Below are 24,145 nucleotides of genomic sequence, written 5' to 3'. Positions count from 1 at the left end.
ACAAAACCTTGGAGTCCTCTGAAATTACCCGCTACTTGGAGCCTAGCGATAGGAGATTAACTACATAGATAAGCAGCACTTACGAAACTGACAGCAATGCCACATCATTATTATTCCTCTGTGGACTAGGATTTTTTAAGTATATCTCACTGCTAAACCTGCACATGACAATTGGGATTTGAAAACCTACCTGTATGAACTTCCACACACTGGGTCTCTTTGGGCCAATTTTGAAGTTTTTAATTTTTGCCCTGACGAAGTTACGTATTGTAACGAAACGCGTTGGCTGTTTTATCTGGTATAATTACTGAAATAAAGAAGAGAACTTTTTGAATAATAACATTGCCTCCTTGATCCTTTTGAGTGCGCCTCCTACCTTTCGTTTATTGTCCAGTAACCAGCATTGCAAGTATAACGAAGAAGAATTCAACCATTATGATTGTTGCAATAATTATATGCATACATATATTGTACTCCTAACTAGCACTGCCTAATCCAGAGAGCATAGGATAGGGTGGGTGTGATTCTGTTACATACCTCCGATTGGTCTAACTTCCCATCTACCTGTGTTGTATATCATCTGGTAGCCAGTCATGGTGTAGAACAGGCCGCAGTCCCTCTCAGGATAGTGATGGCATTCTGCTGGGCTAGAATTCAGGCACTGGGTGACCGCGACAATCCATTGAAGTGCAGTTTGTATAATGAAACTGGACCTATTTATTCTGTGCCTGAGCTCTGGTCCAGCTGTCTTAGTTGATGCTACCCACCCATAGCTGACGCAGAATGGACAACAACAAATACGGACCGTGTACACAGTGTACCCAGTCTTTGGACAGAGAGTTCTAAGGTATGATAATGTACCTACGAAGGAATGCATTTGTAAGCAAACTTTTCTGAATACATTATCTCACACAGGGTCTGCAAGCAAATGTGTACTAAAAGTCATTGTTTAAAAGATGTCAACTTTAAACGTGAACATGCAAAATGTAAGTGTTTGTGCACAGGGCCTATTAACCTCATGACAACACCACTCCCTGGTAGGTCCGTCCTCCTGTTGCAGATTTCGCCTTCTCCTGCACCAGTATGACCACTATCAAACCCATACCAACCTCTTGCCACACTGCACTAGAAGCAACCCACCAACTCCACAGCCTACTCCTCAACAAGCGCTTCATTTGCAAGCATTCCACTGAGGTATGGGACATCATTGCAACCCTCTCAGCCGATATCTTTTTCCTCACCGAGACCAGGCTCAACCCTGCATCCACCCTCGACATCATCAGAGCAATCCCTGATGGATATAAAATCACTCATCAGGATGCACCAACAAGCTGGGAGGAGGAGTTGCCATCATTCACAAAGAGACTGTACAGTGCTCGACCACCACTGACAATACCACCATCCGACCATTTTACCACCCCCATGGAACACCTAAACTTCAAGCTCCACATGGATGACAAAGACAACCAGCAGAGACATCCTAGCATATCGATCCCCAGGTCCATGCTCCAGCTTCTGCAACACCATTGTAGACAAAGCACCTCTAGCCCTGGGCTCCAAGGACTGCATCTTCCTCTGCGACCTGAACGTCCACAATGACGATCCAATGACAACACAGCCCATCTGTTTGACCGTATGAGCAGCCTTGGACTGACCCAAGTAGTCAGAAACCCCACGCACACTGCAGGACGTATGCTGGACCCCATTTTCACTTCCAGCAACCAAATCAATTACAGCCATGTCACAGAAATCACATTGAATAAGCCATCTATCATCCACTTCTGCATCTCGACGCCACCACACAGCCACCCCCAGGATGGTCAGCGCCTTCTACCATAGCCCGAACAAAATTTCAGAGACCAGCTGGACAGACACCCTCAACACCTCCAACCCACACCACCAAACTGGAGCAGGAAATCAAGAAATTCAACAACTGTATCACCAGCTGTGCTAACAGCAACGTCCCCATCAAGAACAACAATCAGAGATGGCCCTCCAGAATTGTCAGCTGGTACACCCAAGAACTCTAAACAGTGAAATGTGACCGCAAACAGCTAGAGAGGAGATGGCATGCCTGCGTGGACTCCCCCCCCCACCACCACCAGACCAGCCTTCGAAAAACTCCCTTAACCTCTACTACCGCCTGCTGAGGACAATAAGAAGACAGCCCTAGCTGCGAGCATCAAAACCAGTGCCAACAATAGCAAGAAACCTTTCAACATCATTAAGGAGTTCTCCAACCCAGCTGTCAAGGGCTCTGCAACAACTTCACCAACTTCTTCCATGACAAGATTGCAACCTTATGCAGAAACTTTGAATCCTAACCTACACCTACTGACTTCCTCGGCCAATCTGCCCTCTCTGCAACCAAGACGAACCACAGACTGACCACATGGAACCAGCTCTCCACCCAAGACACAACCTCCATCATGAAATCCATCCACTTGGGACCTCCCACAGACCTGTGCACACACCACATATTTAACCTCAGAAACCAAAGGATCAGCCAGGAACTCACCACCCTACTCTACACCTCAAACACCACCCAACATTTCCCAATGCCTGGAAATACACCAAAGTCAGACCACTGCTCAAAAACCCTCACCCGACCCGAGGGAACTCAAAAACTACAGGACTATCTTCTTGCTCCCATTCTGAGCCAAGGTACTAGAAAAGACTATCAACAAGCAACTCATGACATATCTGGAGCAGAACCAGATATTCAAAGCCTAATCTGAATAACAGATGTATATTGTTACCCATTGAGTTGGGTAACAATATACATCTGTTATTCAGCGCCTTGAGACCTTCGGGTGATACGCGCGCTTTACAAATGTACATGGTATGTTATGTTTTCAACGCCTTCTACAGCAATCTAAGCACATAGACCGCCATGATCGCAGCCACTGCCGACATCCGAACCCTCAGCAGCAGCTCTGATCCTTCTCGACCTCTTGGCAACCATTGACACCATATCCCACTACACACTAAACAAATGACTCCATCACATCAACATCTAAGTGAATGCACCCAGATGGATCCTCTCTTTCCTTACCAGAAGGACACAGAGGGTACACCTACCACCTTTTACTTCCAAACTTAAGGATATCATCTCCGTTGTCCCCCAGGGTTCAGCCTAATGATCTTCAATGCATACGTGACCACACTGGCCAACATCGTCAGATCTCACGGTCTTCGCATAATTTCCTACGCAGATGACACCCAACTCATCTTCTCCCTTACCAATGACCCTACCACCACCAGGGTCAACTTCCACAGATGCATGACAAGCATTGCTGACTGAATGAATAACAACTACCTGAAGCTGAACAAAGACAAGGCAGACGTACTGATCTTCAACAACAGCAGCAACCCCTAGAATGATTCCTGGTGGACCTCAGCCCTGGGAACCGCACCCATACCCACCGCCCAGTCTTGAAACCTTGAAACCATGATTTATAACATGCTCCACATGAAACCGCAGATCATCGCCGTCTTCTCCACCTGCCTCCTCACTCTATTAATGCTACATAAGAACGTCAAGTGGCTACCTCTGTACCCAAGATGCCCTCCTCATCGATCAGCAACGCGATTTATGTAGGAATCGCCACACTTCCTACAGAGACTTCAAACCATACAGAACGCTGCAGTTAGACTCGTCCTCCAGTCTCCCCGATGAACCCACATCACAATACACCTTAGACAACTCCACTGCCTCCCCTTACGGAAGAGATCAATTCAAGCTACTGACTAATGTCCACAAAGCTCTACGCAACCACAGACCTATTTACATTAACCACAGAACTTTCACCAACTGTCGAACACTACGCTCCGCCTCCTTTTCATTTGCCCACACTCCCCACTTCCACCTAAGCAAAAGTAGAGGATGCTCCTTCTACTTTCTGCAAAAACCTGAAACAACCTCCCCATGCTTCTCCTAACCATCACCACACTTCCAGAATACCAAAGAGGCCATAATACCTGGCTTGTTCATATATGCCTCGCGGTACCTGCAAGTGCCTGAATGTTCTATTGGGTGATTGGTAGCATTATATAAATCCTGATTGTTTTGTTGATCCCAATTGATACCATTCTGATGTCTCCCTCAAGCTTTTAAATCTCTGACAGTACTAATTTCTTTTAAAGTGAACTAGCACTTTCCCGTCCTCCCCTCATTGCTTTTGTGGCTAATCTTTAGCTGCACATTCCTGTTTTTGAGTTAAATACCAGGATACCCGGTAAACGCAATGCTTTACCAGTTCAGATTTGTTTAGTTGGTCTTTTCATGATCAGTCAGCATATTTTCTGATTTATGGAGAATGGATTATCTCTGTCCATCGTTTCAGAGAAAATATGTTGGAAAGTGAACCACTTAGTTAGTTGGGATTTGATAAATGTGGCTAATCAAGTAATCAGTTAATCTGTCATTTTGGCCTTAATCATGGCTATACCTCAATAGATGTTTCTTCTTTAGAACTCAACTCCGATTCCTTAATTTTCTACATCTGCTTTTAGCGTTTGCCCCTCTAGTTATTAGTTTATCAGGTCTATTGAAAGTATAAATGCCACATATATTCAGCCTTTGTACTCTTGTGATTCATTTGTGCAATTAGTTGACAAACTTGCTGCTCTTAGACTGCTTCAATAGAATCGCATAACAAGTTCCCTCTGAGAGCTCTGATATTCAAATGATCAGAGGAAAAAGAGTGTAAATACAATAAAAACTACCACCAACTTGTTTCCAATGTTTTCAGTAAAATCATATGTGATGGAAACTGTACTTCTGGTTGACAGTGGTATGCACTCTGTCCAAGCAGGAACCACAGTCCTTGTTGGTGTAAGTCACAACACACTCTGAATTATCCTGTGCTCAATCTCTGGTAGCTTGGCATAGACCAGTCATGCTTAACGTAAGATGCAATGTGTAAAGTATTTGTGCAAAACTTTAAACAGTAACACAGTGAAAAGATACAACAAGATTTAACACCGATGTAGAACGATAGAGCTTAATTTTGTAAATAAAATAAGATCAAAATGACAAAAAAATCTAACAAGTAGAAGTCGAGATATGAATTTTTAAGAATAAATGTAAAATAACACTTGGAAGCAATAAGCACTTAAATGATTTATCTGGTCACGCTAGACCGGGACAAAGTTAAAAGTTCAGGCCGAACACGATGGAGCATGGACCAGATACTGAACAAAAGTACCTTTATCTGGGATGCGCTGTCGTTGAGGAGGAAGCAAGGTGCAGCCGAAGTGATAAGTCTGTGTCAAACCACACAGTAGACTAGATGCATTGGTTTTCTCCAATCCATTGCAGCAATGGTTCGGTTTCGAATATGAAGCCCTGGATCCACATTTGATGCACCACTGCTGCTCCTGCAGTAGGCGATTCATTGATTCCAAAGGCAATGCGCCGAATTCACTCCATGAAACAATGAGGATGCACTGGTTCCGACTCACGCAAAAACGAAGATGCACCAGTTATGATGAGGGTGCGTGGGTTCTGGATGTAGAAGCAGCTTAGGCCTCACTCCCAAGGGTCCAGGACTGGGGTGGCCCCACTTGACAGGGCAGACTCGCAGCTTGTAGAGTCAAGAAGCATATACAAGTAGTTGGAGTCTTTGATATCCCTGAAATTTAGAATAGGAGGCAAGCCTGTAAGCCCTTGGAGTCACACTAGGTTCAAGTGATGCGAGTCCAGTCCTTCTCAGGAGAACAGCAGGCAGCAGGGCAGCTCAGCAAGGCAAGAGCACAGAAAGGCAGACGTCCAGCAAAGCAGCAGTCCAGGAGCACAGCCATTCTTCTTCCTGGCAGAGTAGTCACAAGTCCAGAAGTGTTCTGAAGCTATGGTGTCAGAGGTACAGTACTTATACCCAGTTGTGCCTTTGTAGTGGAGGAGACTTCAAATAAAGTTTTGAAGTGCATAGAGGTCCTCCCTTCCTGCCCTAGCTTACTACAGGGCCCAGGCGACCCTTTGTGTGGGGATAGGACACCGCCTATTTAGGTTAAAATGTGAGGCTTTGCCCAGCTCCTCCCTCCGATCTCCGAGGAAGGCACATGAAGAAACACCTTCGCTCCCTTTGTGTTTGGCTGTTCAGAGGGAATACACAAAGCCTAGCTGTCACCAAACTCAGACTGAACAGAGACAGGCAGCAGGCTCCAAATGGCTAAAATAAGTGATGTACAATGAGAGGGAAAAGGAGGTACTTAAGAACAGGTCGTCCTCCTAAAGAGACGTATGTATAAAAAGAAACCAATGTCTGGGTTCAGAGACCTGTCTCATGTAGTGGCTACCTCCAAATAGTGTTTTAGTGTAGCTCTTAAGAAAGAAAAATTTCTTTCTTGTGTTCCCCTCACTCACCGGAGTTTCATCACGGTGACATGCTTCATCATTGGGGTCATCCCAGTTCTCTACGAAAAGGGGCGTGCTGCAACTTGCGAACTACGTAGGAGCACTATTAAAGTGAAGGACTATGTGTGGTATGAAGAAAGTGGAGTGGATGAGTGTGTGAGTGTTAAAAATACCGTGCTAGTGGGCCTCAATGTTTTATTCTGCTCCTAGACTGGTATGTTAAAAATGGGGTTTATACTGTGTACCAACCAGTAATGTTGGTGGGTTCAGTATGTGGTCAACATGTTTCACGCTACCCCTAGCGTTTCGTCAGGACCATACAGGGGCCAGCCCTGTATAATACCACTCCTAAAAAACCTAGATTAGGATCAAGGAATTTGTTAGTGAAAAAATATTTGGATCAACTTAGGACATGTCCTGGTATGTGTGTCATGTCCTATTAGTGAAATACTGCCTATTTTGTTTTTCACGATTGCAAGCTATCTGTCAGATAGGCTAACATGGGAGTTGCTTTGTAACATTTTACAAGTATAACTCTCCATTGGGACAAGATAGAGAAATGGAGTTTAGGCACGCTGAACTCAGAATTTCATAACATCTTTTTAGGGAGATGGTTTTTTAAATTGTGTGTTTGAAAATGCCACTTTTAGAAAGTAAAAAGAAGAATTGATGAACAGAATGCAGAACAATGTCCTACATGCACCACAGTACAGATATCTGGGCCTAAATCCATACTTTTTTTGCTCACAGTGCCATTCCAGCTTGGAGCCAGCCATATGCAAATCAGTTTTGACCCTGCGCCCAATGGGAACAGTCCAGCCCGAACTGCCAGGCCAGGAAACAAGTATCCTAGGACCGGTTTCAGGGTTTCACCCCTCATCAGCTTGCCTCCAATGGCATGGAGAGCACAGGATCGTCTGGGCATAGCCGTCCCACTCTGGTGACAAATACAAAAATAATAATTGATGGACAGAATGCAGAACAATGTCATACATTCACCCCATTACAGAGATCTGGTCCTAAATCCATAATGGTTTTGCTCACCATGCCATTCTAGTTTAGACCCAGCCATATGCAAATCAGCCTTGACCTTGCGCCCAATGGGAACAGTCCAGCCTGAACTGCCAGGCCAGATCCTCCCTGGACTGGAAACAAGCATCCTAGGACCGGTTCAGGGTTTCACCCCTCATCAGCCAGGATAGCTTGACTCCAGTGGCATGGAGAGCACAGGACCCACGTCTGGGCTTACGCGTCCCACACTGGGTGACAAATGCAAAAAGAACAATTGATGGACAGAATTCATGACAATGTCATACTTTCACACCAGCACAGAGATCTGGGCCTAAATCAATTATCTTTTTGCTCACCATTCCATTCCTGTTTGGACCCAGCCATATGCAAATCAGTCCTGACCCTGCACTCAATGGGAACACTCCAGCCCAAATTGCCAGGCCAGGTCCTCCCTGGACTGGGAACAAGCATCCTAGGACAGGTTTTAGGGTTTAACCCAGATCTGTTGCCTGGGGTGAAAGTTTTGATGTGTTCTACATTCTTTCTATCAATTGTGTGTCTTTTGCTTCCTAGCCCTAAGTGCACCGGGTATGCCCAGACGTGGGTCCCGGGTTCACTGTGCCACTGGATTCAAGCTATCCTGGCTGATGAATGGTGAAACCCTGAAACCTGTTCTAGGATGCTTGTTTCCGGTCCAGGGCGGACCTAGATTGGCAGTTTGGGCTGGACTGTTCCCATGAAGTACAGGGACATGACTGATTTGCATATGGCCAGGTCTAAACTGGGGTGGCATGGTGAGCAAAAGAATGTGTCTTTTACTTTTAGAAAGTAGACATATTCTTGTTTAACCATTCTGTGTGGCTTTGCTGGTTTGTGCATTGACTGTCTGTTTTTGGATTGCCTGGGACTCGGGATGTGCATTCACTGTAGACAGTTACAAGGTTGGGGGGGGGGTTGAGGTGTGCCCTGCCTTTCCTGAGTGACTCATAGGTGGACTGAATAAATATGATCTGCACTTAGAGAGGTAAGAGGAGTTTTCACTAGCACCTGAACTGGCAGTGTCTCCTATACACAATGCGGTTTCCATCTTCTCCACTGAAGCTGGGCAGGGAGGGTAGAACTGGTTTGGACAGTGGACAGAGTAACAACCTGCCAACTAGAAACCCCCATTTCTAACTGTGCCCATTTCTTGATTCCAGGACAGTTTGTACCAAGAGGACAAAGAAAGAGGATCAGAGTCAAATTATCTATCATGCTCAAAGTGAATAATTAACCCAAATCATGTTGCCCCAATGACAATCTTTACAATTGACACAATTAACATTATTTTGTCTTCCTTCAAATTCTATTCATGTAAATTTGTAAGTCAGGCCTGCAAAAAATGTCATATAATGTGGTGTACGTATCCTTCCTCTCTTACTTTCAGAATAATATATGTAAATCAATTGTTTAGGAATTAGCAGATGTGAGTTAGTCGCCAGAATTTGTGAGATGGTATGCTAGCAAATCCTTTTTTTTTTTTTTTACATTGTATCTCACCTTTATTGATGAAATCGACCTCTTCACTTCTTTTTTTTTTTTTTATTTTTTTTTTATTGAACTCAATCCAGACAGGTGCATAACAGAGAAATGACAAAAAAAAACAAAAAAAGCATACTAGAGAGGAGTACAAGTTGAAATCATAAAGCATCATAATCATAGTCATAATCATATTCATATTCAAGGGTTTCACATCGATAAGAAAGAAAGAATAATAGAGTAAAACAATATTTGATACAATAGGTAATACAGGACCTTTGATGAGCCAGAGACTTTCCCCAATGATTCAGAAAATATATTACATTAAATAGCAAGCATTTTCTTTTTTGGATAGTATTCTGTTACATATATTATAGGTTATATGTTGACTTCTATCCCATCAAAGAAAATCTAGATAGATGGATTTAGTCCTGCTTTCCAGCTCAAAACTGGAGACCAAATCGATGCGCCCATTCTTTTCCATTTAAGCCCTCTTGTAGAGTGTATGGCTCTCTCGAAGCTGAAAACAGCTAAAAACGAGCCAGCCACATCTGGAAGCTTGGTGGTTCGGCTTCTTTCCAGCGGGACAAAATAATTCTAAGTACCGCCATATCTATAAATAATAAATTTTGCTCATTCTTTGATAGAGCGATCGATGAATCATATCCTAAAATAAACAATAAATCGTTTTCTGGAAGGTTATGGCCAAACAGCACCTCCCAGTAATCAGCAATCATATGTTTGATTTGAGTGAGTTTGGGGCAACTGCTTAGCATATGTATTAAGTTAGCTGGTCCTTGTGTACATCTTGGGCATAAATCATTTTCCCTTTTACCCCAAGAATACAGTTTAGCGGGTGTATAATAGAGGCCAAAAATAGTTTTATGTGTTTGAGCTTTAAGGTTGCTAGCCCTAAAAAGTCGTTGGCTCAGCTCTAGACTTTTATATATGTCAACATTGGGATTACTAAGTTTGGCTGCCCAGCTAGATTCAGTTTTTTCCAAATCATCTTGTACATTAACAAGGAGAAGATTATATAAAACACCAATTCGTGTATTTGACCTATTAATAGCCTCCAACAGATCTATTTTCTGTAGCCCAAGGGTAGGTCCCTTAGCCATAAGGTTTGTATATATTTGCACATATTAAATGTAGTCCCCGTTAGAGAGATGATATTTATCCTTAACATCTATAAAAGTAGTCTCTAGATCATGTACCAGAAAATCTTTAACACGCAGGATTCCAAGTCTCTGCCATTTCCTTGCTATAATGTCGTTTGAAAATGGCAGGGTCGCCTTCGTATACCACAAAGAGGTATACCTATTCCATTTACTAATGTGCAGGTGTTTAGTAACTTTGCCCCAAACCTTTAATGCCCTGTTTATAATTTCATAGTTCCGATCATTGGTGTAGTCCTGTGCCTCAATCTGTTGTAAGAACAATCCATTGGCCTTGTCCCCTAGTAATAGCTCATATATTGAGGGTGGAATATTATTATCAGGGGGTGATACCCTTACATTAGAGCTAATCAGTGGGGTCATTTGTTTAAGAAGTGCGGCCCAGTGATACATACTAGTATTGGGTATTGCCAACCCACCTCTTTCGCTAGGCAGAGACATTAACTTGTGAGACCTTCGGATTTTACGATGTTGCCAAACAAACTTAATCATAAGGGATTCAAGAGTTTTTATGATCTTAGGATCAATAGCCAGTGGAATTGCTCGAAACAGGTAAAGGCATTTAGGAAGTATATTCATTTTAAGGAAATTGGCTCGCCCTATAATAGACAAGTGGAGCCCATTTACTCTATCCAAATCTTTTGTAATATTTTGAATCAGTGGGATGAAGTTATGATTAATTATGGTTTTAACAGTGGGAGTAATGACAATTCCTAGATAAGTAGCATTTGCAGCTCTCCTTTGATCATTATAGTCGATGTTGTCGGTACATAATACAATTGTCTTCCTTTTGTTTAAAGAATATCCAGAATAGATGCCATATTCTGTAGTTATAGCCTCAATTTCCACCATAGCCTCAATCGGGTTTGATGTTAAGACCGCGATATCATCAGCATATGCTAATACTTTAGTAGAAAACGGGCCAAGAACGATTGGGGTAATAATAGGGCTCTCAATAAGTTTCAATATCAAAGGATTAATATATAAAGCAAATAATAAGGGGGAGCAAGGACACCCTTGCCTCGTACCTCTAGTTATACTGATATCGTCAGATTCAGATCCCATCAATTGTACTTTAGCTTTGGGAGATAAGTACATTGATCTTATCGCTTTAATAAATTTAGGGCCGAAATTGTTTAATTGCATAATTGCCCACAGGAATTTCCACGAGACGCGATCAAACGCCTTCTCGGCATCTAATAGTATCATTGACATTCGGCCCCCCATGACCGTCATGGCATCAAACAAGGCAATTACCCTAGATGTATGGTCCGTTGTTCCTTTGCCAGGTACAAAGCCATGTTGCCACGGAGAGACGTTTTGCTCAATAACACTACTAAGTCTCGTGGCTAACACCTTGGCGTATAATTTGGAATCCGCGTTAATTAATGATATGGAACGGTATGACGTTAATTGCTGAGGTGATTTTCCTTTTTTGGGGAAGACAATTATATTTGTATTATTCCAGGAGTCCGGGGTTATCCCGTTCCATTGAATACCTAAAAAAAGATCATGAAGTATTGGACCCAACTGAGGGCTCAGAATTTTATATAGGTCTATGGGTAGCTTATCAGGACCGGCTGCTTTGCCCGAAGCAAGTGAGGTTAGAGATAGTAAAACCTCATCTAAGGTGATTTCACTTTCCAGATCCTGGCGTGTAGTATCATCTAATCCTTTTACACCCTCGGTATTATTAATAAAGTTATTCAGAAACTCATATTCTGTATTTAATAGAGGGGTAGAGTCTTCCGTATATAGATTCTGATAATACTGCTGAAATAACGAAGTGATCTCATCTGGCTGCGTATATGATTTACCATTATCAGTTATCAATTTTATCTGATTGGAAACATTCCTTTGCCGGGTGTGTAACGCCAGCTGCCTCCCCACTTTTTCCCCATTCTCATAAATATCTCTCCTATGAGCACTGTAGGTCTGAGCTGCTTTTTGACTAAGGTTGTTGTTTAGCTCATTTTTTAATAGAGTAACTAAATACATTGACTGTGTAGCATCTGCCCCATGGGAAATAGCTGTGGTATGATCTTCCTCTGCCTTAGCCAAGGATATTACTTTAGCATTGAAGTCATTCTTATTTAGCTCTCTCGCTCTAGCTTGGTAGCTAATGGTCTCGCCCCTAAGGGCAGATTTGAAGGAATCCCATACAGTGTTTCTGGAGGCACTAAAGCGGTTGATATCAAAAAATTCCTCCGTCCATTTTTTAATGTGTCTAATGTATTCATTATCGACCAACAGTTTTTGATCAAATGACCACTGTCGAGGCTGCTTTCGATCGCCAACTGTCAGTGTGAGAACCAAAGCATTGTGATCAGATATGATCTTTGGATATTTAGTAATTGCTGCCTTAGCCACTAAATCCCTAGTAGAGAAAAAATAATCTATACGGACATGTTTTTGGTGTGGGTGGGAAAAGTATGTACATCCTGAGTCTTGCTGATTCTTAACACCCCATATATCTACTAGTCCCAAACTATTTGTGAGTCTCCTGATAGCCTTATATACTTTAGGTTTGCGTCCTACATAGTTCTGCAGATTATGGTTATTTTGATCGTTAAATAGATGTGTTTTTAAAGAGATGTTAAAATCCCCACAGATTACTAGCGAGCCTTGCCAGGTTGCAAGCTCAACTTCAAGTAGTGAGAATACTATCGGATCGTCCTGATTAGAACCATAAATCGTGCAGATAATCAAACCATTTGCTAATTTCGCTATTGCCCATCTACCATGTGGATCAGAAGCAGCACATATAGGTTGGCCAAGATAAGTTTTAGCGAGAATCGCCATCCCTCTTATATTTGATGTTTGGGTAGAGACAGCTAACAAATTATATCCTCTGAGCCTCAGTTGTGATCTTTTTACCCATGGAACATGCATCTCTTGTAGACATAAAATGTCTACAGGATTAAGTTTTATTAATTCGCATAATCGACGTTGTTTTTCCCTATTCAATAGACCCCCAATATTCCAAGTTTGAATTTTCAGTCTAGCCATTAGTCAATGAATCAGCATATATAAAAAACTCTCTAATTCTCTCATTATACTTGTCAAGGAGCTCTGACTTCTTCATCATACAGTTGCTTACTTTATTTATACAGTTCTTAGAATTTACAAAAAAAAAAGTTTTACCCTCTGGATCAGGTTCTTTTCCTTTTTCCACCCCCCCCCCCCCCCCAAACCCACCCACCCCTCCCTCCTCCCTACAGGCCCCTCCCCCTCTAGGGACCCCCCCCCCCCACAATTAGTAGGCAATCGGACTCTGCCAGAGTCCTGGTGATGCTAGCAGTGTAGCTCCTTAGCTACCGTATCCACTTTAATAATGTAATATAGGTTTTAGGCCTAAAGGAATAGAGAGTTGCATATTAAACAATAGGCAATACCTCATTGAGAAAAAAACAAAGAAAACATGAGTATCCGGCAATAATCAAGCAATAATCAATCGATGATATCTACTTAGCAAGAGACTCTATATTCTATATTACAACATTACTAGCCCCTATTTGTTAATCTCATCAAGGTAAGCCTTCGCTTTAATTTCTGAGATAAAAAATTTGGCCTGCCCTGCCCATACAACCTTTAGTTTTGCGGGGTTATTTAAATAAGCCTGGGCCCACTTTTCTTGAAAGGGTTTAATTAAGGATCGTAGTTGCCACCGCCTCTCAACTGTAGCATGGCAGAAATCAGGCCTAGTGAAAAAGGAAACCTCATTGCATGTAAGTTTATGATCAGGTCTAGCTTTCTCGGCCACTGATTGTCTCAATAAGAAGTTCCCAAAATAGATTAGAATAGCACGAGGATAAGGGCCAGGTTTAGCAGGAGGCTTAAATGGCAACCTGTGAGCTCGTTGGATCTCAAGTTCCCAGTTCCAATTTGTTAGGTCGGGCATAGATTCCTTGAACAGTTTAATAACAAATGCTCGTACATTCTCCCCCTCCATTTTTTCCGGAATTCCCAGCAGGCGTAAGTTATTACGACGCTGGCGATTCTCAAAATCCTCCAGCTTCCATTTCATATCCATTAGCTCAGCTTCTTGGAGTTTGATCTCTCTACGTTTGCTTGAGTTTCATTTTCAGTAGTCAGCACTCTTGCCTCAACTTCCGTAACCCTTTTGCCAATTGATTTACAGGTTTTGGTCAGATTTTTAACCACACCTTGAATCTTGCGTAGAGCCAGCCTTGATCGTTTACTATCCTCCTCCGTCTGTTCCCTATGGGCTGCGATGCCCTGTAGAATGATTTCTACCGCAGTAGGGGGGAGCACATATTGGTTAGACAAATCTGTGCTACAGGGGCCTCTTTGTCTAGTCCTGGACAGAGGTTTAGGTTTGGATTTGATTGTATTTAATTGTCCCTCCTCCTCTATACTCTCTTCTGGTGAAGATGTAAACAGAAGGGATTCGCCATCTTCATCGTACTCCAGGTCATCCCCATCACACTCTATACTAGAGTTAGCTTTGTCTGATTCACCATCCTCGGTCTCCGCCTCTGCTCCTGTTTCATCAGAAAAAGAGTAGAATACATTCCCTTCTTTTTCGGCTTCAGGAAGGAAAGATCTCTGAGTTATAAGTGCTCCCCTGTTCCCATCATTACTGTCAGTCAACGGTTGAAGGTCAGCATTTACATGGCCATGAGTTAGAATGTGCTCCCCCAAAGGTATTTCTTCCATCGCATTCATTAAGGAAGAGCCCCCTGCTTAACCCTTCGTAGGTAGTGAAGAGCTTTGAACTGCTTGATTATCTTGGGGCAGAGTATCGTCCACTACCCCCATTATGTTTTCGCCAGTCCCAGAAAACGACATTGAAAATTTAGTAATTGTATCACCTTGTGTGTTGGGAGAGATGATAATAGAGTTCGGAGAGGCGATTGGAGCAGTATTAGGATCTATATGGCCGTTAGTGTTAATACCAACAACACCATTAGTAGCGCTTAAAGTACTTACAGTTAGATTCTCCTCCAGGCTCTTCGCCGGTGTAGCTTGTGTAGGGGCAGGGCCATTTTTCTCTAGTTGTTGCGGGGATAGTGACACCTCAAGGGCTGCCCTCGTATTAGGAGAATGTACTAGGGTATCCTCTGTATTCCCTAGGTTCACTGGGGCCCCTTGCTTTCTCCTGAGTAGGTCCATAACCGTGTTACCGGGGCTCGCTACCTCATGAGTGCTATTTATTTTCCGCTTAGTGGCTAAAACCTCTTGGCGTGGTAAACATGCGGTTGGTGTCTTCTGGACTTGTTTCCTCGTTTTGGCACTACTTGTAGGAACCGTGGACACTCCGCCACTTTGACTGCCTTCTCCAGACTGCTGCAGCTGTTGCTCCTCCAACTCCGCCTCACGGAGTGCTCTTGCTGCTTTTGCAAGTCTTGCTCTTGCTGCTGCTGACGAGGCTGATTTAGACGGCATTTCCAGAGCCAGTCTCAAGTTGATAAAGCATTCAAACGGTGCTACCTCCGCTAGATTCAGTAATTCCACAACTGCTCCTCCCAGCCGTAAGCACAGGCTGTCAATATCGAATTCCTCGCTGGGGCAATCGAGGCTGTCTTTATTTGACTCTGGTAGCTCGCTGCACAACGCCGACGAAGTTTCCACGTTCAGCTCCGCCCTGAGCTCCGCGGAGTCACCACGCCTATGCAGCCGCTCCCACAAACGCTGCCGCAACCGCCGAGAGACTGTCGGTGTAATCCTAGTGATAGCCCAACCTAGGAGAATTACCAGCTCTCTACAAGCCGCTGAGCCGGCCGCCGGTAAGCCACATTCATAGAGGGAAGGTGGTGTGGTGGTAGTAAGTGAGCTCATATTTTTTTTGTAGCTGGCTTGCTCCGTTCGCCACCTCTCCTCGGCTCTTCTTAGTAGCCGCCGCTGAGTGAACGAACCTGTATGTAGTTTAGCCAGCTTAGAGGATCAATAGAGTCCTCTTATCTCTGCCGCCACCATTGCCACGGCTGCAGTCTCCGTCTTGAGATTTGCCCCTTAAAACGGTTTCTTCATCATAAGCTTCGGTCGGTTTTTCACTAGTAATTGCTCTCTATTCCGTGCATTTTCACGGAGCTCAGGCAGGACGCTGCTGTGCGGTCTACGGCCAGACCGCCATCTTGCCGTATGCTATTGAAACCAGAGTTAATTAAAACCAGAGTTAATTGAGCCTCAGGGAGGCAGAGGAACCAAAGGATATGCTAGCAAATCCTTTGGTTCCTCTGCCTCCCTGAGGCTCAATTAACTCTGGTTTTAATACACTTTGAGCCAGCAGCCCATCCATCACAGGACTTCTGAATTTAGAATTTTTGACTCTTGAATTCAGCCTCTTATTGCACTTTCTGCCTTAGTCTTTCCCTGTACCCAGGTTCTTATGGTTCACTAAATGCTGCCTTGGCATGGAGAATCATCAGGGGTAGCAGGTGTAATATGTGTTCAGTAATACATTGGTTAATAGCTAATAATCAATGTTTAACATTGACCAGGGTTGAAATAGTAAATCTTCCAACAGTTGCTTTTTAGGTTTCAAAATAGAGGCATTCAGCAACATATCAGTCGAGAAAGAAAGGAAATCTTCCAGGTTCACCAGTGAGTACGTTAGTGAGTTCAGGTGCTAGCAGGCTGACTTATGTTTTGTATTTGTAAAATTTAAATGGGAACCCAACCGACCTCTGGGATTTACCTATAGCCCACTCTAAAATGGCTGTCTTTATTTCAGGGACAACCCAGAGAACATTAGGTTCTTTCCTGAGGTGATTAGGGTAAGTGTTTCAGAGCCACAATTCAGAGATAACAGTCTATTTCTTAGTCATCAGATAACCTGTATGGTTCAAAGTGATAATATAGGAACACATAATTTATCTCTACCTGGGTTTCTCTAATACGCATTATGAGGCAGTTGACCTATCCTGTCTTCTTCAATGTGTGTTTTTGTCATGTATTTCCTATAGCTCAAGCTTTCGCATAATCTTTCCTGGCTTCATCCGGTTCCTCTTTGCCTACTGTATTTCTGGGCAGCGTACTGTCCAAGTCTCATTAGTCTTGCCTTATGGGTTTCTTGGTCATGATTTATTTACTGCCTTAACCAATGCAATGTCCTAATACAGTGGCTGAGAATAGCTGCCTGAATAACTTTCATCGTAGCATCAGTCATCATACCTGAATTCTCTCTAAAGGAGGGTTGGATCTCATCATCCAATATGACTCCGAATGCAGGTTATTTCAACACACTAGCCTGCAGTGTCCAGCTAAGGATAACAGCTCAGTGCTTCCCCATCTTAGATCCATTAAAATGTGCTTTATTGTCTGATATTATACTTCCAGGTAATTCTATTTGTTAAAGATAGAAGTAGGAAAGCAGTGTGAAAGATCTTATCTAGCTTTATATGTATATTGTGTACATGTGGCTAATAAGAATACCCTCTTGGGATTGTGCATTCTCCATGAATCCGTTCACCCCGAAATACTTCAAATTAGCTCCTTCTCCCAGTGGTACATGTTCAGGATCAGAGTGAGTGGCAATTGACCATAGTCATCCTAGACCATTGGCCCTTAGCATAGCTTTCCATAAAGTCCCCCAGTCATTCAAGGAGAACTGGAGAAATGTACAACTGGGTTATTAAGTTCAATCGTCAATGGATGCAAAGTTTCAAGAGCATAGAAGTATCTTACAATCCATCTACAGACCATGGAGAAATTATGGGCATTGTTTTATCTTCCCGTTATGATCGGTGAATGTTCGATCCTTTCAGCTGTGGTATTTAGTGATGTCTCTATAGAGCCACTCAAGGATCTTCTGTCTTTGTTCACTTCCACTCGTGCCACTTAGTTGGTCCCCACTGTCTTTGTCTGCTGGCTAGGGGTTATAGGTTCTCTTTCAAGCACAGTGATTACAGGAAATCATCTGACTCCAGAAACAGTGAAGGTAGCTGTAGCAATCCCCAGCCCCTGATTGTCAAGTATCTGGCAGTATGCCAGTTTCCTTCCCCACCAGTTGTTCAACACAGGGGGTCTCCTGTTCTGTTAAGTTCTATTCTCTCAGCACTTTCCTCAGGTGATGCATCTATCTGCAATTAGGTCATCTCTTATGTTGAAACGACCCATGAGGCAGCTGGGACTATCTCATCTGAGGCTATGAGGGAGTTCTTGTTCTTCAAGCTACTCTTTAAAAATGCCGCCCCAGCTTTGTGATCCCACCTGGTGCCCTCCTTCATGCGCAGATCACTATTTGCTTCTCTGGTGTTTATGGCACCCAGATCTATCAACTCCCTGGCCATTAATCACTGCCACTGTGGAGGGTTACCTTGTGAGTGCTGCCATGTTTATGCGTTTCCCCCTCCATCAGATCCCCAGCAGGAGCAATGCTGGATCCCAGGCTCATGTGATGTTGTGGCTGCTGCTTTGGTGTACCACTGAATAGTCCTCAGTCTCTCATCACAGGGTCTGAAGGAATAGGGTCACCCAGAGGTCTGGGCTTCTAGTTGAACCCTCTAGTTTTAGCCTACTATTTAGAACATTGGGCGCGTCTCTGAAACATTACTGTCCTGTTTTGATAGAGCCCAGGGCTTCTCTCTGATCCACCTCCCTAGCTGCACCACTGCATCGTAGTGATCCAAGGAATCCCCAGTAGATGCTGTCCTTGAAACAGGTCAGTGAGGTCAACAGAAGGGCCTCAGAATGTGGTTAAGCCCCGACTCAAGCATCCTTTTCCTTCAAAACATCCCAGCATACAACAATGAGTTTTTATGTTCGCTTTTCCAATTAGCCTTATAGATTGTCAACAAACGTTCAAGCATTCATTTCCATTTCCCCAGTGTTCCTTTTTTTTTTAGGAGAATGATGTAATGTTTCCAGTGATCAGAGGCTTTTTGCTGTGCCAAACAACATTTATATCTTGAACTGACTTTTCTTTAAACAATACTTGAGTCTTTATCTAGTTGGATAAAAGTATCTGGTAATTCAAGGCTATTGTCATGTGATTTAAATTCTCTATTTTCTCACACACATTGGAAGGGGGGAGAGACATAGCACAATGACTACTCCAGCCTCCCCAATCACAGCTGTAAACACACAAGGGTGAGTAGTGTATATGAATATCTAGATAAGAGGTGGCATGCGCTCAGTGAAAAAATACTGCCCTCACTCACAATATTGTGACATGCTTCATCATTGGGCTTTGCTTTAATACACCCCTGCGCACATCAATGCCCGGGGTAGAGCACAATAGAGGAAAAGACAATACAAACACATATAAATAATAATATACGTACTGGATCCTGGAAATACTGAAAGAAAAGGTGCAGTAAGAGTTAAAACTAGTTCAGTTGTATCTTTTGTAAATAAATGTATTTCTAGATACATTGACTAGGATTTAAAATGTAGAGGATGGTGGTGACAGGAAAGTATTAGGAGTTCCTACACCCCTCCTTACTGCCAGATTGTCAAAATGTTTCAGCTGCTTTGTTAGGGCCTGTAATTTCAGGCCATCACTGCCTTCATCAGGAACTTTCAGATCCCAGTCCTTTGAATCCTCTCAATTCTCCCAGTTCCGGGTCTCCGAAACCAATTGTTCGTAAGACAAGAGGTCGAGGCGGAGCGCCACACTTGGAGTAAGTGTGACCACAGTTACTAAGTGGGCCCCTCACTCTGTGAACAATTGGTATAGGTGTTGTTGGATTCATTTTAAATGTGCTCAAAAAGTCGTTTCGGCGCTTTTTGGCTCTGTCAAGTTGGTATTTGAAAAAGTTGACTTTCGCCGTTCTAATGCGTTTGTTGTATGTACTTCTTTTGAGTCGTAGAGTTTTTAGAAGACCGTGGAGGGAGAGGATCTCCACTTACGTTCAGCTAGTCTAACACTGCATCTGTCAGACCTAACTAAAGCATTGTCAGTTGATAGTCCAGGGCTCTACACTAAACTCTTATGCTGAAAACTCCCACCAAAGGAATAATTGTTAAAAGTAGTCTCCTCTCTCATTTTTTTCTATTGTTCCCAGTCCGACTTTAAAGGGAGAAGCCTAGAATTGGAGAAATGTATCATAATTTAGTAACTTATATCTTTGAAAAATATGTGTTTCACAGCTACATACATTGGCAGGGTTTTAACGTGAGTTTTTAAAAATGACTGCAGTTGAAAGGATGATACAGTGTAACCAATTTTGATGTATTTTTTACAGGATCTTTCAGGGAAGTCACAGGTTGTAATATTACATGGTAACCAACTGGCAGCAAATCACCATTATGCACTGGATTTGATCTGTCAAAGATGCAATGAATTAAGGCATTTGTCAGACACTTTGACTGACGAAATCAATATGAAGCATGCAAGACTTATGAGAACACTGGACCTGCTCATCCAGCTACAACAGGTGATGTCAAAGAGCACTCATAAATACCTAAGAAGTTCAATGCATTTGTTCCATGTCTACAATTAGTCCCGCCTACATATCTTTTGGTAACGTCACTGTTTTTGTTACGTAATGGATCAGGCAGTAATAGAGGGTGACATACCTATATTTATATAAAAGAAACATCAAGTTGAATATTATAATCACCAATAAGTATTGTGTTCGTAAAGTTGTCAAAACCAAGGAGAAAGGAATGATTTCACTCCTTAACAGTTCAAGGATAATGACAATTTTCTAACATACAAATTATGGGTTTCTCATGATAATATGCATACATTTGCAACTTTTTGAGGATACACCAATTTCCTGTGGATAGCCAATGGAAATCTTGGCAAGTCATAGATAGCTATATGTACTCTACTGGAATAACTCCAACCACACTCTCCTGGAGTAAGCCTGGTGACAAAGCATTTTTTTGTATTTTCTTTTAATTTTTTCCTCTTCGGCAACACATTTTTTCCCTATGAAAAAAATCTTTTTTTTACTTACCAAATGGGACATGGCGGATGGCATATTATTAAGTCTCATACATGTGCCCTTTACACAATCTGCAAAATGCTAAAAAAAAAAAACTCCTTTTTTTTGCTTTGTGGATGTTTTCTGCAATTTGCATGATTTTACCACCCTGTAGACGAGCTTTTAAATGGTGGAATTTGGAAGTATCATTGGTGTGAGGAAATATCGGTAGCTCCTGGTTCTTTGATTCAGCATCTAAAAATGTAAACCCAAACTTCAGTATTGTGCACACCAAAGCTTTGTTTATATGTGGGAAATTTGTGAATAAAATTTTACAATTTTTATCGTAGTTAAAAAATGTTAGCTTTGCATTGAATTGAATTGAGTTTGTAAAGCGCGCAATACCCAAGGGTGTCTTAGTGCTGGGCGGAACAAGACGAAAAAAGAGAGCAACAGCCAGGCAGGTGAGTCACCAGACATTAGGGCTAAGTCTGCGGAAACAGCCAGGTATTCAGCTGCTTTCTGAACAGCTGCAAGCTTTGTTGGGAGCGGAGGGCCCGAGGGAGGTTTCAAGTCTTATATTCTCGGTGTGCTAAAAAAATTGTCTACTTATTTTTCAGTATAAATGTACCTGGAGTGTGGAACTTTTGATCCTTAAGTTTGTGGTAAATGGCTGAATATCAGAAATAAACAGCATTTATTTATGTGATGATTTCATATGGATTATGCAAATTCATTCAACTACATGGATATCACTATATCACTAGTTTTGTTCATATCTCTTTGAATAAAGATTTTAAATTATATTCAGATGAGTACTGTGTTAAAATGGCTTTCACTAAAAAATATCTCAATCAGTTTTTTTGCGATTGAGGACTGGATGAAAAGAACTGTGTGTTTTTAAGACCTTGGATGCCCCCTTTGAGGCACACTTATTGATAGTATTAAAATAAATACTTGTGCATTTTCTTTGTCAGGCCCAAGAGTGTTGTGATGAAGGGGCCTATCTTCTCGCTAATCAGCAGATGGATAAATGTCAGAGTAAAGAAGGTGCACAGAGAGCTTTGCAAGACATTGAAAAATTCATTGAAAATTCTAGTCTCTACCTGAACCAGGACCCCCAAGACTTGCACTATGAATTTCAGCCCATTTTAACTACTGAGCTAAAGGTAAGAACTTTGTTCCAGAAACATAGCATTCAGTCATAGTTTGAAAATTGTAATAATGCAGAAGTTAATGATTATTTCCTCAGGTCTTCTTGCATGAGTTGTTAATTATAGGCAATCATTCACTTGATAGTCTGTGGTACTTTTAATCTTTTGTGTGAATAGATGCTGCAAAGTTGTGCTATTCTCTGTATATCACATTCTCATATCTTCCTACAGGAATCAGACTTTACACATGCAATTAGTACTGCTTGTAAAACTCCCTGAAGGTACACCTAGTGATAACATAACTGCATGTCATGCTGCCGAGTCCCACAGGCCCCACTGAAATGCTTTGAGTTTTGGGGGCTATACTAAAAAATGTACTAAGCATATTTAATTGCTAACATAAATATAATCTTACATCTTTTATTATTAAAAAATAACAGTACCTGAGCGTTTTATTGTGTAGGACACTTCTGCTACATATATCTAAAAGAATTACTCTACTAAAAGCCTTCATGAGTGAGCCATCACTGTTCAACTTTGCCAGCCCCTGAAAATCAAACCCTAGTTAGGGGATATGTATCAATTCTGTGAGCTTGCAGTAGTATCTGACTTCTGATTCTAGTGACATTAGCAATACAATGTACTTATTTTTTCTACATCTTTCACTTCTCTGATTGCTAAATATACTGCTACATTTCAACCATTCTGTACATTTGTGAGAACGTCCACCAAACGTTTTAAACTCCTACTTACCTTCGGTAATTAGTGATTCATTTCACCAAAATTGTAAAGAGCAGGTGCCTCTGTTATATCGTTCTTCAGTCTCTGAAAATTCTCTTAAAACTATTCACTTCATTAATACAGTTCTCCTCTCTTCAGCAATCACCTCTTAAACTCAGGTTTTCAGAAAAGTGATTGGTGAATTTCAAAAATACCCCATTGCACTAGATAACATCTGATCTCAATTGCTCTTTACTTTCTGGTGCCCATGGAGTTAGTGGTGTCTAGTATATTTGTTATATCACTCTGTGTTTTGTAAATATGTTTAAAAAAACTACATTTTATTTGTACTTCTGTTTGATAACTCTCCATCTAAATTGCCAAACCCTTTCTTCCTTAATTTCTTGTACAGTAATATTATTGTCTATCAATCTCTTTTTCTGCAGCACCACATACCAAAATATCCTGAAAATGCATCACCACTGAGACTCTTTTAAATAATTCATGCATTGACTGTTAAAATGTACTCAAAACTGATAGCAAGTTAAGAAAAGAATGAATCTACACTGCAAAACATATAATATTGCTCCAATATTATTCCAAGGATTCCTATTTATTGAAATATTATTCAGGTACTCTTACTTTTTCATTGGGATCACTGCCACATTATCTCTGGCTGTAAATTCACACTAACACCACAATACACAACACAACACAGCCAGCCAATATTTGCTTTGAGGGATAACCTTCGTCTTCAGGGCTGCAACCCCCACATATACCTAGTTCAGCATCTTACTCCTGCTTTCAATAAAGTTCCAATAAAGATGAATTTGTATAGAATCCCACAGGAGTGATAATGTTGATTTGAGTGGGACTAATTCTTATGATAGGACAGTAAGAAAGGATTATATAAATACCATATACCTCCATAGGTGAACTTTAACCCAGAAGCTAAGGCAGTCAATGACCAGGCATCCAGCCAGAGCCCACTCAGCATAGCAATGTATCACCCAAATGTTCTCTGGAGAGGGTCACAGCATCTCTTCACATTCTACTCATTAAACTCATGCAGGTGGGATAAAGCTGCACTCTGAGCACTTTGGGTATGACCCTAGATTGTGCTTTATGGACTATTTGCGGCAGCGTCTTTGAGTGGATGAATTTAAGCCATTGGTAATGTGGTATATTGGAGGAAATTTCCGTTAATTATTGAGGGCATTAGAAAAAACCCTACTGAAGCAACAGCCACATTCCTCGTCAGGACGAACCACAAACATCACTAAAATAACCTGTGATTTACCCTCTTGTAGCTTGGTGCAAAAGCAGTCCAGCTTAACTTAGAGGCACTTTGAAAAGTATTTATGCAAC

The 24,145-nt window shown here is 42.0% G+C and overlaps 1 protein-coding gene across 3 annotated transcripts in view; it reads left to right on the top strand.

Annotated features, from left to right (window-relative positions):
* MCF2 (MCF.2 cell line derived transforming sequence) overlaps positions 1–24,145 on the top strand; it is an 870,271-nt gene that overhangs the window by 604,412 nt on the left and 241,714 nt on the right. For all 3 annotated transcript variants that reach the window (XM_086918640.1, XM_086918639.1, XM_086918641.1), the window contains 2 exons: positions 20,217–20,408; positions 21,881–22,072. In XM_086918640.1, the coding sequence (XP_086774766.1) occupies positions 20,217–20,408; positions 21,881–22,072 (384 nt within the window). The remainder of the gene's footprint in view (positions 1–20,216; positions 20,409–21,880; positions 22,073–24,145) is intronic.

The sequence above is a fragment of the Lissotriton vulgaris genome, chromosome 4_1, assembly GCF_964263255.1.
Source record: "Lissotriton vulgaris chromosome 4_1, aLisVul1.2, whole genome shotgun sequence".
NCBI classification, from domain to species: domain Eukaryota; kingdom Metazoa; phylum Chordata; class Amphibia; order Caudata; family Salamandridae; genus Lissotriton; species Lissotriton vulgaris.
Note: the sequence above shows the minus strand (reverse complement) of the source record. Positions and strands in the feature narration are given on the sequence as shown.